This window comes from Rhipicephalus sanguineus, chromosome 6, assembly GCF_013339695.2.
Source record: "Rhipicephalus sanguineus isolate Rsan-2018 chromosome 6, BIME_Rsan_1.4, whole genome shotgun sequence".
Lineage (NCBI taxonomy): Eukaryota > Metazoa > Arthropoda > Arachnida > Ixodida > Ixodidae > Rhipicephalus > Rhipicephalus sanguineus.
Window position 1 is genome coordinate 169,606,904 of NC_051181.1, and position 19,373 is coordinate 169,626,276.

The 19,373-nt window shown below is 45.0% G+C and overlaps 1 protein-coding gene across 3 annotated transcripts in view; it reads right to left on the reverse strand.

Annotated features, from left to right (window-relative positions):
• LOC119397034 (E3 ubiquitin-protein ligase SHPRH) overlaps positions 1–19,373 on the reverse strand; it is a 269,191-nt gene that overhangs the window by 16,150 nt on the left and 233,668 nt on the right. For all 3 annotated transcript variants that reach the window (XM_037664462.2, XM_037664460.2, XM_037664461.2), the window contains one exon: positions 6,255–6,341. In XM_037664462.2, the coding sequence (XP_037520390.1) occupies positions 6,255–6,341 (87 nt within the window). The remainder of the gene's footprint in view (positions 1–6,254; positions 6,342–19,373) is intronic.

Genomic DNA, 19,373 nt, shown 5'->3' on the forward strand with positions numbered 1-19,373 from the left:
GCCCTACTGACCTGCGTGATAAAATGTTTCGTACATTGCTGTTTCTTTCATGCCTGTGCCGGAAGTTTGCATCGTTATTGTTGTTGCTTTCAGGTGACATTGAATCAAATCCCGGCCCTAGCGTCGAGGAAACACTCGCAATCGTTCTTGAAACAGTGCGTAGGCTTGAAGCGGGTCAGAATACAATAATTGGTGAAATTAAGGGGATAAAAGAAAAGCAGGATGCTACTGATAAAGAAATCAAAAGCTTGACCATGAGAGTGGTCACTCTGGAAGCAAAGCTGGTTTCTAATGCCCCTCCTTCATCCAACTTTGCTGATGGTGCTATTGGTTCTATTTCTGATCAACTTCAAGCAGTAGTATCAAGGTGTGATGAGGCGGAAAATAGAATGCGACGGTGCAACTTATTGTTCTTTGGAATTCCCGACGAGGACAGAGAAAGCTGGGAAACTTCTGAAAGTAAAATTATCGCCGTATGCTCAGATAAGTTCGCGATCACCACTACCAGTTCTCAATATGAACGTGTGCACCGGCTGGGTAAATTTGCTTCAAACAAATGTAGGCCGATAATTGCTAAGCTTACGTTTTTTAAGGACAAACAAGCAATCCTCGCTGATGCACATTGGCTGAAAAATACTGGCATCTCTATTAGAGAAGATTTTTCGCAAGCAACACGGCAAGCACGCAGGAAACTGCTTCAGTTTGCTAGGGAACGGAATTGTCCTTTCAAACTGAATGTCGACAAACTTCGTATCGATAATACTACATATATCTATGACACTTGTTCTGACACCGTAGTAACCGCTAGATAGCTAGTTGCCGATGTACGCAGTGCTAATGTTCAGCAGCCGTCTACTTCATGTTCTCCTTCAGTATCATTTACTAATATTCGCAGCTTGTTACCGAAACGTGTCTTGCTTGATTCATATCTCGAGGACAGTAAATCAGATATTCTTTTGCTAACCCAGACTTGGCTTCACGCTGACGTATGCGACACTGAGCTATATCATGCTTCAAATCAGTACTCCATTTATCGCCATGACCGGGCACATAAAAAGGGCGTGCTGTTAGCCATCAATACCTTCCTTCCTTGTCGATACTGACACTCCCCTTGATATAGTCTGGGTCGCCTGTCCTACCATACCTGGAAAATTATTGATGGGCGTATGCTATCACCCTCCTTCCTCTGACCGCCTTTTCGTGTCTGAGCTTCACAAAAGTGTTTCCAGGGCTCTTGACCTGTTTCCCACCAGAAAAATGTACTTATTTGGTGATTTTAATTTTCCTGATATTAATTGGTCTCGCATGTCTTCTTCGATCAGTACATCAAGTGAATTCATCGAACTATGTTTTGACTTTAATTTCACCCAGCTTGTCTCAGAGCCCACTCGCGATACTAATATTTTAGATCTTATTCTGACAACAGAGCCACATACCATAGGTCCAATTGTGCAATTAGACGGTTTTAGCGATCACAACCTTCTACAGTTTTCAATTAATATTCCACTAAAATTTCCGGGTGTTCAGCGCAAGGTAATCAGGGATTATAGCAAGGCAAATTACGATCAAATGAACGCTGAACTTGATGTCTTCCTACACAATACATTTCTTCCCTCATTCACCTACAGGTCTGTTCAGGATAACTGGAATTCCTTTAGAAATATTATGGCGCTCCTCATAGATAAACATGTTCCACTAATAACAATCTCTAATGATAAATCTAACCCAGGGTTTAATAAATCGCTTAGATCGCTCAGAAATAAAAAGAAAAGGTTATATGCTTCCGCTAAAAGGTTATCATCTTCTAAGTCATGGTCGATGTATAAAGACTGCTTAAAATCTTACTGCCTTGCGATTAGCGAAGCGAAAAAGAAATATTTTTCCGCTGACCTGTCTTCACTTTTATTCACTAACCCTAAAAAGTTTTGGCGTGCCATTTCGCCTGACCGTGGCAGTGACATTGTTACATTACATAACGCCGATAATGTTCCTGTCTCTGCATCTGAGTGTGCTTCAACCTTCAATTCGTTTTCTTGTTCAATTTTTACTAATGAAGACTCTTCTTCGGTTCCCAGTGTTCCCGATCGTGAGCACTGCTTCATGTCTCCTATCAGTGTTACTGTTGAAGGCATATCTAAACTTATACATGGTCTAAAGCTGTCTACATCGTGTGGTGTTGACAATATTAATTCCAAGGTACTTAAAAACACATCCGCTTCGTCCAGTCAAATTTTATGCCACATTTTTCAACAGTCTTTATCTACTGGTCAACTTCCCACTGACTAGAAGATAGCAAAGGTTATTCCGATATTCAAGGATGGTAACAAACACTCACCCGGTAACTACCGCCCCATTTCGCTAACATGCATCTGTTGCAAGCTGCTTGAACACATCACCACCTCCCATATATACAGCCATCTTGAGTCAAATAACTTTTTCTTTCTAAATCAGCATGGTTTTCGGAAAGCGCTATCTTGTGATACTCAGCTATTAGAATTTACGTCTGATTTACATAACGGCATGAATAGTAATCAAATTGTTCACTGCATCTTTTTAGACTATGCGAAAGCATTTGACAGAGTTGCCCATTGTCGCCTAATAGCTAAGTTGTCTGCACTTAAGCTCGACTCATCAACATTATCTTGGCTTCGAAATTTTTTATCCAGTCGACAGCAGTTTACATTTGACAATAACTTCAGCTCGTCTACTTCATTTGTTTCATCAGGTGTGCCCCAGGGCAGTGTGTTAGGCCCTCTTCTTTTTCTGATTTATATTAATGATTTGCCTTGTAACACTTCTTCCTCAATTCGTCTTTTCGCGGATGACTGCGTAGTGTACAGAACTATTAGCTCTGAAGGAGACCACGTACATTTACAAAAGGACCTTGACTTAATAAATCAGTGGTGTGACCGTTGGCAAATGACGCTTAACACATCTAAGTGCTGCGTACTTTCTTTCATCCGTAAAAAATCGGTTTTTAACTTTTCTTACTCTATCTGTTCAGCTGAAATTCCCCGTTCATCTACTTACAAATACCTTGGTGTTCATCTTTGTACTAATCTTTCCTGGTGTACTCACATCGACAAGATATGCGCGAAAGCAAACAGAACACTGGGATTCTTGCGCCGGAATCTGCATCATTCCCTATCTACCATTCGGCAACAGGCCTACCAAATGTTTGTACGCCCTCAGCTGGAATACGCTTCGTCGATCTGGTCTCCGCATCAGCAATACCTAATAGATAAACTGGAATCCATCCAAAATCGTGCAGCCCGCTTCATCACTTCAATGTATAATCGCCACTCCAGCATCACCCAAATCAAACGCGATATTACCCTTACTAACTTGGATTCCCTCCGCTCTGTCACCCGTCTATGCCTCCTCCATAAGTATACTACAACTCGTGGACCAGTCGTCTCTCGCTTGACATTCCTTCTCGTATATCTAGTCGACTTCATAATCACCTCAGTTTCAGACGCATCTTCGGCAACACACAGTCATTCAATAACTCTGCATTGCCACGCGCCATCGCACTTTGGAATAGCCTTCCGGATGAAATAGTTTCTTTGAGAGATCCGGCCAAATTTCATGAGCAACTACAAGTTTATATGTTCCCTTGATTTTGTATAAATATGCTTCATTTTTTTTTTTCCATTTTGTATTTTGCTGCATTTGCTTATAGTGCTTGTTCTTCTCCCTTGCATTGTACAATTTTCTTTGTTTTCTTCTTCGTTATAATTTCTTTTTATGCTTTATGTATTGTGATTTTTCTGTAACCCCCCCCCCCCCTACTCAATGCTCCACTGGGGCCTGTAGGGTAACATGAGTAGATAAATATCGCCCCGAATCGATGGAGTCGAGACCAGCACACCGTTGGTCAGAGAGTTCTAGAAGCTGGGACGGGCGTCGTTGACACGCCTCTCGAGTTCCTTTACCGTCGGCTTTTGGGCTTTGAGCACTACTAAAAAACTGCCATATTATTTTATTACTTCCTAGCTTAGAGCAAACAAAGGTTAGCAATATTTTTACAATTTCAAATGTTTTAAGATGACATCACCCGATTTGTGCCTGCGGCGGCTGACGGTGCGGCATTGTTGTTTTAGGAGTGCAAGGAGACTAGGATTTCAAATGGGCGTTATAAAGTACGGAGTGACTATTACGCCACAGTGAAAATTACGGCTGGGCACTTTCATTTCTTTTCACGACCCCTTTAAGATGCAAGGCAACCAGGCCAGACAGTTGTGATGATGATGAAGAAGTACATTATAAATATACATAGGTCTGATCTTTCACTGTGCCTGGAAGTTGTCCAGGCTTCCACCTAATGCAGGAGTCGTGTGCTGCGCTGTGCCAGCAAGGCATAGCCATGTACCATAAAATGCCGAGCAAGCGCCCCCCTTACGGTAAAGCATAATCCGACCAGATTTGGGGGGGGGGGGCTTGCTCGGTCCCGGACCGAAATTAAGGATGGTGGCGGGAGAGCCGCTAAAAGTAAAAAAATGCCCATCCACTTCTCTAATAAAATGCTTTATTTATTTACAATTTTTATTCCCCCTCGTCGCTGTCAAACCGTTGAAGCAGCGACCGGATTGACCAATATACGGCCGGCCACGTGACAACAAAATTTCATAAACATTAGATATGCATTCAGTGTACTCACTCTTGTGGTTCTTTTTACACAAGCGATGCTCGTCTTGAAAAAAAAGTGGCCGCAGGGGAGGAGGGGGAGGGGGGGGCGGCGCTTGCTCGGTCACTGGTGCTTATTTCAGATCTCCCGAAAAAGAGAGGGGGGCGACTGCTCGGCATTTTACGGTAGAAGACTGCCCAATGAGTCCCAAGAAAAACACTCAACTATGCAATCACCATCAATGCATTGTTCTGTGTGCCAACTTTACTGTCACAGCGTAGATGTAAGTAAAATATGTAATAAAGAAGCCAGCACAAGCTGTTCTTCTTTTTAAGACCAACTCGGGACAGACAGAGACAATATGTGACGACATGAATGTAGTCTTGCGTACATTTACCACGACTCTCTTCTGGTAAAAACAAACTATAGTACCATACTTGCAGATTAAATACCTTTCTACATGTGATGGCACATTAGAGATCATGACAAATGTGCACTCTCATATACAGTGTCCCACTCATGTTTGTGCATAAAATCAGTGAGTGTGCACAATGATGACTGTTCCCTCCTACTGGGATCACAAGTGCTAGTGACTGCCGCTCTGCCGATTGAGGCAATCCAGGCTCGCAATTAGTAATAATGGCAGCCAGCAATGGGAGCGGCAAAGTGCCAACCTGTCACCACTGAGTAAAGTAAAAAGTTGGGCGAGTTGGTATTTGTTCATGATGACTGAGGGGCGCGAAAAAACGGCACACAAACGGCGTCGTCCTGTGTACTTCTTTTCTTTGTGTGCCGTTTTTTCGCGCCCCTCAGTCATCATGAACTGTCACCACTGCATGCGTACCCAGCACTTCCCCACACTAAGCAATGCAGACAGCCATTTCGTAAAGATGCAGCAAAGAAAAAAAAAAGCTTTTGTTGTCTTTCTTTCAAAAATACCGAGCAATACTGACAGGGAGCTCTCACGCATACTCTGCACTGCAGTACTTGCACACTACTCACCCCTTACTTCCGTCTGACCACACACAACAGTGATACCAGGAGAGCAGGCAAACCAGCTTACAAGTGCTCACAAGCCATCGACATGCACAAATGTTGTGCAGTGAATGACATTTAAAACAAACACAGACACTCACTACTTGTTGGTTCACAATGCGATCCCTTTCCAGGCTGTTACAGGGTGGGAAGCATACAATCTCGCAACAAAACCGCAACACATGCATAAATGATTATTCGCTAACACAAAGAGTTCGTTAAATATGCGCATCTATTCCAAGTTTCCTTCGCAGAAAATGACAGCTTTAGCAGTTTCAAATATTTTACACTTGAGTTTGTTCCCAAGTGACAATTGTTTTCAATAAGAAAGAATCAATGATGCAGGAATGAAAGCAGCAATGATTTACATAGAAAAAGCTTCCTTAGTATATTGATGCGTATTTTAATAGAGTGCAGGGTGCATGTTTCAGAAAAGTAAAGCGCTTGTGAGTCTCTTCTGGTTAGGACCTAAAGTAGTTGAAGATTTTCCTTCAGAGGAAAGTGAAAGACTCAGAGTATGGGGGTATCCAGCTATGAAATGTGCAGTTACCTAGAATAGCGAAATGGTAATGCTAGAAATATGTACACAAACCTTGAAGTTTGGTCCTGGCTTAAGAGTGATGTAGGACACCTGATTTGCTTCCAGTGCTTTCTTCAAGACGTCAACTACTATAGACCACTGAAAGACATAGAACAGAACGTATGGGTTTTCTGCAGAGCCAAGAGGTGAAGGAAACCCTTAACACTGCTAAGAGTCTGGCTTAGCAACAAATGCCAAGCACTTGAAAAGCCTTTGAAGCTTCAAGTACTTTGCATATGTCACAAAATCAAGAAAGCGGTGCACGCAATTGAGAGGATGTCTTCCGCTGGAATCGTGCACGAATTCACCCAATGTAACTGCTTAGATCAAATGCAGTGCATGCCAGTGCTGTCACTGAGATACCTGTAGCATTGTGCGGACTCAGCTGTCTCACTCAGTCTGCCGTGTGCCAGCCTGTGTGTGCCATGGTGCATGTGCCAGTTGGCTACAACATGGCATAGTGATGTTCCTAGATAACTAACTCAATAGCAAGGTGCCAAAGCATTGCATCAGTGTGGCACAGCTGCACACAAAGATCAGAGGTAAGCGTTGAGAACACATACAGATGTAAGTGGAGCTCGTTTAAATCACCTATGATTACAATACTCTGGCATGCCAGATCTGAGGCAAACAAGAGGCAATGCTTAGCAGCTGCTTTGTAGATTCTAGTGGTGGTGCCCTGGTCACCAGCACCACTCTCTCAATAAATGGTTCGCCCACTGCCTGCGAAGCAGGTGCTTAAAAAGCATAGTGCTCTGAACGGATCATGGGTCATTTTGGCCGCAAGACATGAAACGCAGCTAGGCTCCACTGACAAGCTCTGCAGAGGGGCAGTCCCGGTTGCTCTTGACTGCTGCACTACCTAGTGAAGCCGAGGGAGGACATTATTTGTGGTCTACTAACTATGACATAAATGGCACTCAATAACCACTCCTTTTTTGCACCTTGGCATCACGTAGCATGTCACCTTCTTTTACGAGCTGGCAGCTGACCAATAAACCCTTGCATACTACTGGAAGGCGTCTAGTCTGCCGGAACAAGACCCTCACTATAAATGAGCGAAAGAAGGGCAATCGATCAAGGGCTTGTTTCCTTTGTTAGACACAGCCAAATGAGACCAACAGACAATGGAGCCAAGGAAGTCTTTAACTGTAGTGTGTAATTATGATATAAATGGAAAGAAATTGAAGCAGATGAAAAGACAACTTGCCGGGGGCCAAACCTTCGGATAACCAATTGCTTTATTGGGTATTTTCGCACATGTAAACCTGAGAGCCAGCGCCACTCGTAGCCATGACAACAGGTGTCTTTGGCATCTGGCGTCACGTAGCATGTGATATTATTTCAAGCTGGCAGCTCACCAATAAACCATCGCATACTACCCAAGGCACAAGACCCTCGCTATGAATGAAAGAAGGAAGATGGATCGAGAGCTCGTTTTTTTTGTTAGACATAACACAATGAGACCAACATACAGTGAAGCCAAAGAAGATACGGGCGACACTGTAGTCCTTAGGGGGTCCTGAATAGACATGTGCGCTGGTCCCAAAATTGCCGGCGGCGGCGCGCCAGTGTTTCCACCTCCAGTGGAGGCGCGTGAACGGCGCGGGGTTCATCGGATCGGCAGCGGCGCTGCGCACAGGGGGGAAGGGGGTAGATTTGAGAGTTCGTGGAGGAGAGAAATTGGTCCCTTGAATTTCGAAAAAAAAAAAATGTGTTTCAACGAAAAAGCGAAGCTGTAAATGCGATAGAAATATGTCGTAATGATGTACGAATAATGGCTAGTAGCTAACTTTTTGATCAGATCTCTCGTAACGTTACAAAATGCTGGTGTATTGAAATACGGCCGCTCCTAGCAGATAAGCGGTTTTTGTTAAGTTTATCGTATTGGTGGTTACAGCATGAAGTGGTGAGATCACAGCGCGTAGAAGCGTAATCGAGCCGTTTGCCGATATCTGCCGAGATAGCGCGCACGCCAGATCAGAACGTTCACAGTTGCTACTCAAGCCACGCAGCCCCCCCTCCCCCGGCGTCCGCTCATACTCCTTCGTCAAGCGAAAGTCGGGCGGGGCGTTCGGTGCTCATTGAGGAGCAATCGACGGCAGGCCTCGCACACGGGTTGATGTTATCAAATGCGCCCTCCGTGTGACGAAGATGGCCAGCTTGTTTCATCTCTGCGGCAGCTGTATTCCTTGCAAGCGCTCTGTAGCTTTTACTCGCGGGTAGAACATACGATACGCGGAGCGATGTTATAGATTTGGGCTTTATACGAAACTTGACGGCGACGGTTAAAACCTGCCCAAAGTGTCTATATAATTGCTATCGCAATAAAAATATACTGAAGAACCGTGGAGGCGGGCTCACTTTCTTTCTGGAGAGCTGCACTGTCTTCGCTGTAAAAAGTTCGTCCGTTGGAAGAACCAAATAATCTGGCGCCTTTTTCATTAGTTTCGTTATTGCCTTCACTACCCTTCTTACAGGTGATATCTCCTCGCCACTTATTTCTTTATAAAACACGCCTACAATGTCACCACTAAGCATTGAGCCCATGAAGATTTCGCGCTTGTCCACTACACCCTGTTATATCTGTTGCGCAGTCGGAAAAACTCACAGAATGGAGTGAAAGCAGTTGATCGCGCACAATGGTCATGCAAGACAAGGAAGAATGGGTCAGCGACTGCATCGCAACGTAGAGTGAGAGACAATTCACAAGTGATATATCTCATATGTGGACCTATCGAGAGTATGTGCCCGAATGATGTCAGGTGAATCACTGTTCTGGCGTCACTAAGTGCACCACAAAGACGAGAAATGCCAATACAGAATAAAGCGCTCGTTTTTTAACAGCGAAGCAATTCTAGCTCGGTGTAAAGAGTTTGACCTTGCCAAAAACCATCATCATCATGAATGGGCATGTTCCACAGAATATGAGCAGACCCAACTACGGTGGGGCCTGTAATAACCTTAATGGGGGAGAGAACGAGTTAGAGGGGGAGAAATAAAGAAAGAAACAAACAGAGAGTCGGAAAGAAAGATATAAAGAAAGAGAAAGGAAAAAATTCCTCATGAGGCCGGATTCCAACCTGCGTATCCTCGATCCGACGGCACTCGAGCGTCTTACCACACGGCTATTCAGGCGCTAGGAGAGCATAGCATGAGCATACAGGAAGCGAGGATGTGGAGGAGATATGTGACGGTGAGGAGGAGGGGAGAGAGTAAAGCGTAGCACAGAAAGAAGGAGAGAAATAGAGAGAAAGAACAAAGAGAGACAGAGAGAGCATCAACGAAAGAGAGAGAAAAGAGATAGAAGAAGTAAGGATCGCGTCGTCTAGCTACCAGATACCGCACCACTTGGCGAAGCAGCGCCTGCGCGGTATCTAAGCCACGCCCACCAATGGAGACATCGCCTGCAACCTCCGCTCTATAGTGCATAGCCTGGCTGCGCCCGATCGTGTCCAGAGTCATGGGACGTCCAAAGAAAGTGCACAGGGCCGTACCCAGGAAGTTTTTTCGAGGGGTGTTTGTGTGTATAACGGCTAACTTTGGCAACTAGTGGTCGCTGTGAATGCGTGAAAGTATTTTATTGCCACCCGAAAAGTTAAAGCATGAAAAAATTTCGGGGGGTGTCTTTACTCTCGAAGAGGAGGCCGCGGATCTCAAATCTAGACATGTCGGTGGACGGAGAGTACGAGCGGCCACGGGCCCGTGCTTCGCTGTGCCAAGCTCTGTGCGACTTAGAGCAAACTGTCCAGTATGTATTGTATTTTCAGAGGTTGCTTTGGGGCCCTTTTAAAAGACAGGGCAACAAACACGGACCTAAGAGAGTAGTCAAGGCAACGCAAGCGCCGCTAACAACTGAAAAATGATGCAGCGGCGGAAAAGGAGGTAGACGCAAATACTTAACTGCACATTCCCAGGCAAGAGGCGATATCTATCAATCGGGTGCACGTGGCGGTCGACGTGGGAAATAACTGTTAATTTTCTTGACTTCTGTCTTGTGTTCGCTTTGGCACGTCCTGTCTTTTTAACATCAATACTTAACAACTACCTCCGCTATCTGCTGTTTTTTTTTCTCCGTGATTGAAGCACATTCCGTCCCTCTTATTTTTGTCGACAGTTGTGAAAGCTTCGTGACGTCAAAATGACGTTGCAGAAGAAAACCGGAAACCGAGAGCGCGCTGTTTGCAGAGCTCCGGCCAATCAGCGGCGGCTGAAATGGGCAGTCCCTTACATAGACACATCAAGAAGAGCTTCCCCGGTGCAGTGATGTATTTTATGTCCCTATTGCCTGTTCGGGTTAAAAGAAAAGACTAACGGCGGCGCGCCGCAATTATTGTCCTGGCGGCAGCGGCGGCGTGATCTCTCTCGGGACTTCGGCGGCGGCGCCAGCGGTGTGAGCAAAAACAGGCGGCGGCGTACATCTCTAGTCCTGAACAACTCCTCGGAGTAATCATTGAATGACTTCAGTATCGGAGTACATTGCCTCACGAATCGATTGCCACAAAAATTTCGACAGTGATTTGTCGCAAGCTTTAAGCCCTTTCGTTCTTCTCTCGTCCCGACAAGCGCACTGGAAGCAGCTGCACAGAGGGAAAGAAGTCATGCCAGTGCGCATGTGTGGCTCAATGTGTAACATTAGCAGACTACAGAGCATGGTGCCAGAACGTGGCATCACCCTATGGCAAGAAGCACATCTGATCCAAACGCCGCTCCTGTTTATGTAAGCTTATTGGCCACTAGCACGCCCTCTATTGTGTGACGCCAAACAGCAGGTGCTGGCAGCTCCGAAGAGAGTGAGCACAGACCTCTGTATGAAAATAAGGTCGCCTGGGAATATGGCAACCTCATGCTCCAACTCTTTTTGCCACGCACAACATGAGAACAATTAAAGTGGATGCATAAAAAACATTACTGCAGGTAGGGAACAAACCTAAGTTTGGTCCCTAACACCAGAGTCCCTCTGTACTTTTTACTGGTCTTGAAACATTTCCATCATGCTATAAGAAAGCTGTGACTGCGAGATGGCACCACCAATACTCGGGAAACGGTGAGGTTGGCGTTGTGTTTTTATTGCGGATGTGCAGCATTATCTGAGCCTGTAATCGTCTTAGGATGTGATGAATAGTTAGCGGCAGCTTGACAGACGATGCTGAAGATTTGCCGTGTGCTGCGCTGTCACTTGGCCTACGGAGGAATGGCTGAAAAAGTATCATTGTTCACTTTGCCCAGTGGCTGCAACAAGTGGAAACGGGCAATACCGCATCAAGAAGTGAATACGTTCTCTTTTAGCTTGCCGGACGTTTGTGTGTGCAAAAAGCATTTCTATAAAAAATACATTTTTCGTGAAGAATGCATCATACAAGGCACTTTTGCGAGCGTTGGAAAATGGCTGAACATTTTCCAAAGCCAAGCTGAAGGTGCCGATGAAGTGGCCCAGGTCATGTTTCTGCAGTGCATCCAGCCACATCATGCCAGAAAACATGCAGAGCACATGGCTGCTCATCTGGCAACCTCGACCTGCTGAGCATAACAGGTGGCAGTGGTGTTCTTTCTCTGAACAAGTTATGCAGCAGGTCTGCTCAATGTAGGAGCATCTCAGACACCTGCAAGTCCAGCAACAATCCAAAAAGAAAATTCCGACTTCTAAACTAAAAATTCACACAGTCCCTTAGGGGTCATTCCATGTTAATGTCCCCCCAGACACTGTGCTCGACCCTCTCAGATTTTAGGGCACCATTTGCCCTCCTGCAGTATTTTTGCAAGAAAAAATTTTACGTCCTTAGCAGTCATTGGAATGCTGCCGTAGTGGGTGAAACCTAGGTTGCTGAAAAAAAGAAGCCCATTAAAAACACAATTAACTCTCTGCTGGTTGCTAGAATGACACTCTCTTACTTGCTCCCATTGACATGCGCTCGTCTGTGCCCATTCTGACCATATCTTAAAAGTTCTACAAGTCACCACATCCCATGACTGGATAGATGCCAGTAAGGACCAAGTAGTTCCGAAGAGGAAGGGGCGCAAACGTAGAAAAATGTGTGCAATGACTGATGTTCAGGCACATGCAGATTGGTGATGTGGTTCAAGTAAAAATGCACGCTTGCACTCATATACAAAGGAGATTCATTTCTGAAATTTTAATCCGAATAATTCTTCTTTTATGTAAGAAAGAAATTCTGACATCTGCCATGTCCCTGGGCACTGTTCCGCAAGTCCACTTCACTACGCTGCGAACTTCTTTGGGGCAACGGGAAGATGCAACAGCCATGTGGTTGGTAAGACCACGTGCTGCTTTGAGTTTCTCACGTTTTGACACGCATTCGTTAACTTTGTGCAGTGCTGAAGTTTCAGAGGGTTCACTTAGAAAGACGGTTTGTTTAGGAATATGCTGTTACACAATAAAAGTACATAACAAACACTGAGCCAAGGTTACACAGCCAAGCATACCAGTCTTGCAAAACAGGAGTGCTTTACCAGATTCCTTTCAGTTGCGGCAGATCCTATGTTGGGCAGCCTGGAAGGTGCACAAACACCAGGTTGAGGGAGCACGACTCCGCATTACGTAGTGTAGCACGAACTCATCTGGTGAATCATTGCAGTTCGTGTGAGTGCACACAATTTTTTACGTACTGTCAACAGGCAGACAAAAAGTAAACCGCAAGATAATTGAAGCATTCCGTATTAGAAGTATGGGAGAAAAGTGTGTAAGCCAAGCTTCCATCACGATGTCCGATGAGGAATTTGACTTCTTGAAAAGCACGTGTAGGAATCATGCTATGGATGTGTGAGGTCAGCCTCAAGTGTGTGTGTGTTTTTTGATGTTTTGTCCATGACGTAGGGTTGATGATTACGTGTTTATTTGTTTTGTCTCGCAGATTTTTGGGTCCACTGGCGGGGGGCATGTGTGTGCCTTGAAGATAAAAGTGCCTTTTGTTGTTTCAAATAAAACAGTTGCGAGTTTGCACCCGTGGTGTCTACTTCTATCTAGTCCATGTGTGTGTTGCACAAAAAACAGTCATGGATCAGTACCAACTCGCCCAGTTGTCGGTACTCAAGAATGGCATGCAGTGTGGATGGCAAGAGAGCATGTGGGGATAACTCTTTGAATGAGTACCTTTTATTAAAGGGGTACTGACACAAAATTTAGCGGCCGAGATAGCCTGCTGGATCGATTTCCGTGTACGTGCGTGTATCATCTGCAAAATATCGACAGCGAATAAAGCTTGGAAGGTATTTTATATGAGTATTGAAGTTCGCGTGCGCGATCCAGCATTATAGGGCGCACCTATTGCATTGACACCCTTGGAGGTGACCCGAGATGACTCCCCTACTTCCCCTACGTAACCGTTGTAGCCGGTACAACAAGTTGTGATGACGTTGTAGCCGCCATTTTTGTTTTGACGCGCTCACTGCTGCGCTGTTGGTGTCTCAAGAAAATCGTCGCCAACAGACGACAATGAGAAGGACGACGACAACAAGGACGATGATGGCGACGTCATCGCGCAGCACGTGCGGCAAGCGTGCGAATGCGAGGAGACGACGCGAACAGCGCGGAAGTGCGTCACACTTCTGTGTGCTGACGTGATCGAGCGCTGCAGCCGCTAGGTGGTGATAGTTGCACCCGGAGGCTTGTCGTTTTTGAAACCGAAACTGACACTGGTCGGTAATGAGGAGCCTGTAATTAATTATCTGTCGCGCGCTGCAGCAAACGATGTGCCGTGTTATGACTAACAGGCCCCCAGCAACACATTGCAGCAAAAAAACGCGAGGTCAAAATTTTTGTGCCAGTACCCCTTTAAGAAGGTTCTAGCTTGAAATGGAGGACGTCCAAGTGGGTGTGCCTGTGCTACTCCAACTGAAGAAGCTTCCACCTCTGAAGGTAAGCATCAATAACCTTAAAGCCCTCTTATTTATTGGTTCTTGAAATGACTATAGTCGGATGCAAGTTTAGAAGTCAGTGGCATTTCCTCCTCAAAGGCAGATGAACACAAGCCTGCACCAATGGGCACGCACTCGGGACTGACGTCATGAGCGGGACTATTTCTTTAGTCGCGCAGGCGATCGGCTGCCGCACTTCGGTCGTCTGGGCGGGGCCTCTCCTGACTCCTTAAGTACTATAGTAAGTTATTCGATTTCAAGAGATGTGCTTGTATTTACATCAGTAACATGAGGACAAGTGTAATCGAAGGCAACTTCATTTTGCTTGACAGTGCTAAATTGCCAAAAAAAAAAAAACACATCGCATGAACATGAAGGTATGAGACATAACTTGAAAATTATTTATGCTTACCCTGAGAGGTAGATGCTTCAAGTGCACCTGAAGAGTTAAGATCTCGGAGAGGCCACTGACCTGGTGCTACTCATGATCGAGGCCGTAAGATAATCCACATGGAAGCTATGGCTGCTTCAATTAATGCCAATAAGTCATGGCAGAAAGTGGGGAAAATAGAATATGACATTTTCCAGCACAAGATAAAAAGACAGGACAGCAAGAACGCTGGTCTTTGAATGAATTGACACTGTGCAAGGCAAGTTCAAAGTGCATGCATACAAAAGAGTGCCTTAACAACTCACTGGATGTACGTATTGCAGAGGCGTTTGTCAAGGCATTTTTTTTTCTTTCATCTTTTTTTTTAGGGGTGTGCGAATATTCGAAATTTCGAATATTTTTCGAATAGCGTTTGCTATTCGATTCGATTCACACTGGAATTTTACTATTCGAACTATTCGAACTTCCCAAAAACAAATAGAGTCAACGTCCGATTGAAAGTGACCTCTTCAGATTTTCAATATGCTTCACCTCATTACACTCTCGTATAGCAGCAAAGCTGCCTTTCAAGCTCCGTTACGGTCTAACTTTGCCAATACATAGTCAACGTCCACTTGGAAGTGGCCCCTAGATTTTCAATATGATCCATACTTAATGTAACTGCGCAAAAAACGAACGGAAACACGAAGGACGAGAAAAGGACAAACAAGCGCAGTTTGTCCTTTTCTCGCCCTTCGTGTTTCCGTCTGTTTTTTGCGCAGTTACATTAAGTATGGATCATTACCAACTAGCCCAACTTACCACTCTTCTGATTTTCAATATGCTTCACCTCATCACACCTCGGTATAGCGGCAAAGCTGCCTTTCAAGCTCCGTTACAGTCGAACTTTGCCAAGACACAGTTAAAGTCCGATTGAAAGTGGCCCCTAGCTTTTCAATTTGCTTCACCTCATCACACCCCGGTATTGCGGCAAAGCTGCCTTTCAAGCTCTGTTACGGTTGCAAATGGATCAACTCAAGGAAACGCTGGTTCCAATATGGAGATGAAAGATGTGGCAGAGGTGGGGGCTCAATTAATGCTGTTTTGGACCTGAAATTTGGGCAGGAAGTCTGAAAAATCGGAAGCCGAAGCTTTTTAGCATCCAAAATTTCAGATGTTCTTATATATCGACGTCTACGAGGCAGATTTGGAACTCCAGACTTGAAGGGAGCACACCCTTGTCTGCCACATCAGTTGGCCTTCCACAGAAGTTGAATGAGAAGGAGAGGCTGAGGAAATGGCATCTCTGCCTATCACGTGTAAAGTGTTGTCGGCAACACTTTGGTTGCACCAAATCATGTACATAAATACAATTTGGCCTCTACATTGCCTCATTCTTGATAAGACAACTATGAAACACCACCCCGCCAGTGCTTCACCAACCTAGTGAAAAGAAACACTTTCATGTTGCTATCTCATAAGAACATGCTTGGGAATCCTCTCTAACTTTTTCTTTCTGCAATTTCACTTCGAAGTATTCGAAAAATATTCGAGAAATATTCGAGAAATATTCGAAAAATATTCGATTCGATTCGAACTCACACTTCAATATTCGAATTCGCTTCGCACCCAAAATTTTGCTATTCGCACAGCTCTACTTTTTTTTTTTTGATGACCAAAATAAGTGAAGCAGTACTCAGACTATATTGTTACATACAGTAGTGCTATGTACAGTCGTGAATTGTGGCTGGAAGTTGGTACGGGGAGGCATCGAAATGGAGTAAATACCCCTGCTGGCGATTTACTGTCGTACGAATGCTTGAATTAGGGGTAAGGAGATTGAAGGAGCAGGGTCAGGGGACCTTGGTGCCACTGTAGCAGGAGCGGCCGCTTCAAGTTCACGCTTGACAAGTCGTGGTAAGTTATCGCAGGCAGATGCTGGACGATATGTGTCGAGGCAAGATAACGTCACTGCGGTATTCGGAAGGCGCTGGAACTGATGTGAGATGCGCCTACTTTTAGCTTGTTCCAGGTGGGGACATTCTTGAAGTATCGCATCGACAGACGCAATGTTATTGAACACCAGCAGGTTAAACACGTCATTGGTGATACCCTTGAAGATGTGCACAACTTTTTCTGGCTCGGACGTGTTTTCGTCGGCTTTGTGGCTGAGTGCTAGGACGTTCTGAACATAACTGATGTAGGACTCAGTGGAAGTTTGCACGTGAGTTGATAATTCATGCTTTGCGGCGAGTCGACGACCAGAAGGGTTTCCAAAAAGCTCCCGGATCTTTTCCTTGAAGCTGTCCCAGCTTGTAATGTCACGCTCGTGGGTGTCAAAGCAGGCACGACGGGTTCCGCCGAGGTAACAGATGACATTCGTGAGCGTGAGTGTGGGATTTCACCAGTAACTGGTGCTGATGTGTTTGTACAGCCATTGTTCGACATCGGAACCATCGAGGCCCGACAACACACCAGGGTAGCGTGATGCAAGTTTTTGCGGCCGCTGGGGTGGCAGGCAGGGGTGACGACTGGAGGGGATGCAGTCGAGTCCTGCTAAAAGCCGCGAGCGAACATCCGCTGCAGAGTTCCATGGCGAGGATGGGGATCACACCGCTCCACCAAATATGTTATGGGAAAGACTTGAATATGTCAACTTGTTAGGTGAGGTCCTTCTCTTTGCCTTCTGGATCACGATGCAACAGGTACGCAGCAATATGCAGAAGGTTTGATGAATTAATACAAGTTTTTCTGCCTTACAGTGGAATCCCGCTGAGCACCGCTGCAATGACGTTTCCATGACAACGAAGAATTCGCTATTCCTCGCCAGCTGCCCATAGAAAACAATGCAAAAGATGTCTTGTCACAACAAATAATGTTTTTTGGTACTTCGGCTTCAACAAAGTTTTCGCAAGTGCTGCCACATAACAAAAGGGCGTTTGCCTAGGATTGCCACGAATTTCCAATCGCAACTCAACGATTTCTTGTTGACTTGTGACTTCCAGAGCAATGTGGCCACAATGCAAGACCCATGTCTTTACCTGAGATACACTTTCCGCTACTTACGAACATCACGACAAGTTTTTCACAATTGAGATGTTCGGTGGAAACAGATCCACCATGATGCAGCCGGTGGGTTTGATGTGCTTACAACCGCGGTAGAGTCGTTCTTCAAGAACTCCCACCTGGCTTAGCACTAAAAGCAAACATGTTGCTCATCAACACTAGTCCTGCAACCGCAGACGACAACCACAATGTTCTAAAGTTCGCGGTCGTGTGGACACAATCATGGGTGACCAGAAAACTCAGAAAGTACGCAATGTGCCTCAAGTGTAAAAGAGATACTTTGCTTGCTGTAACCACCGCGTATTGAACCATGGTCAGGGCTTATACAGGTTTCAAAGAAGAAAATTCAAGGATATTCAAGGACTTTCAAGGGCCGGTCACACGTTTTTCAAGGTCTGAAAAATGGCGTCCAAGTGGGGATTTTGTTTTACTAAACAATGTTTCAAATTCCGACTATATTTATATATTTATTGTGCTTATACATGTACAGTTGGAACTCGATTTAACAAAGTCATCACCATGCTCAAATTACTTTGTTAAATCGGGAGGTTTGTAAAATCCAGAAAGGGGTTTTTTGAGTTCTTGAAAACTAAAATTGTAACACAAAGACACCCACATTTACCACGGCATTGTTTTTGCCACTAACCCACGCGTGCTCGTGTGAAAAGTCTGTTCAGGTGTGCAGAGCATTGAGCCTCACACATGTGGTCCAGGCGATGCAGGCCAGGCAGACAGTCACGTGAAATATGACATGCAGCTAAAATGCGAAGACAGGGAGAACGTATGCAGTGATTATGTGAGCAAGAAAGATGCGATTAATGTCATCTGTCGCATAAATCATGAAATAATGAAAGCACACAGTAGTGTCCCTGTGGAAGCATTGACAGGAACAATGAACTACCACCACCCATAGTAGCATCTGTGCATGTGGGTGGCGTGTAAAACCAGGCTCAGGACTATGGGTGACAGATGTTTTAATGCAATATCGTCAGTGCCCGTATTTGAAGAAAAAAGCCATCGGTGTAAAAAGCAAAAACATTAGCGCTTCTTTTTACTAATTTATTTCAGAAAAGACTTTGCTAAATCGCATTTGGTTCCAAGTTAGTTTCATTAGTTTGGGTTGACAACAATGTTGAACCTTATGAGCACCCGCCGGGGAATGCACATTTCTTCCTTACAATGGGGAATACGTAAAATCTGTTTTTGTTAGACAGAGTTTTAACTGTATTGTTATACTGCAGACAAGTCTAGTCATGATGCCATCTAAAGTAGTTCCCAACACACAACCTGACAGGGAGAAAGCAGCATCAAAGCAGGAGGCAAGAGTGAAGTGGTCAAGAGAGATAAGTAGGTAGAGAGAACAAGACGAGATGCACCGATGGGTGAAGGCATGAACAAACAGAACACATGCAAACTCAAACGGCGTGCTATTTCTGAAATGGAAAGTTCGCCGCATTGACGCTAATCTACAACAGAAATCAGGCCGCACTGTGGACTTTAGACTGCACTCGTCCTGAAATTCAAGGGTTTTCAGGGAGAGAATACAATTTCAGGACCTTCAAGGGCCTTGAAAATGTACTTTAAAAATTCAAGGGTTTTCAAGGTTTTCAAGGACCTGCACAAACCCTGCACGGTAGATAAGATCAGAGATAGGAAAGAACAACGCAGTTCTGAAGGCACGTGTGCAGTAGAAGCGATACTTTGCTTGGCGCAACCGCTGCGTACTGAAACACGGTAGAGATGACCACAGGTAGGAAAGAAAGGAAACAGCGCAGTTCTGAAGGCACGTGTGCAGTAGAAGCGATACTTTGCTTGCCACA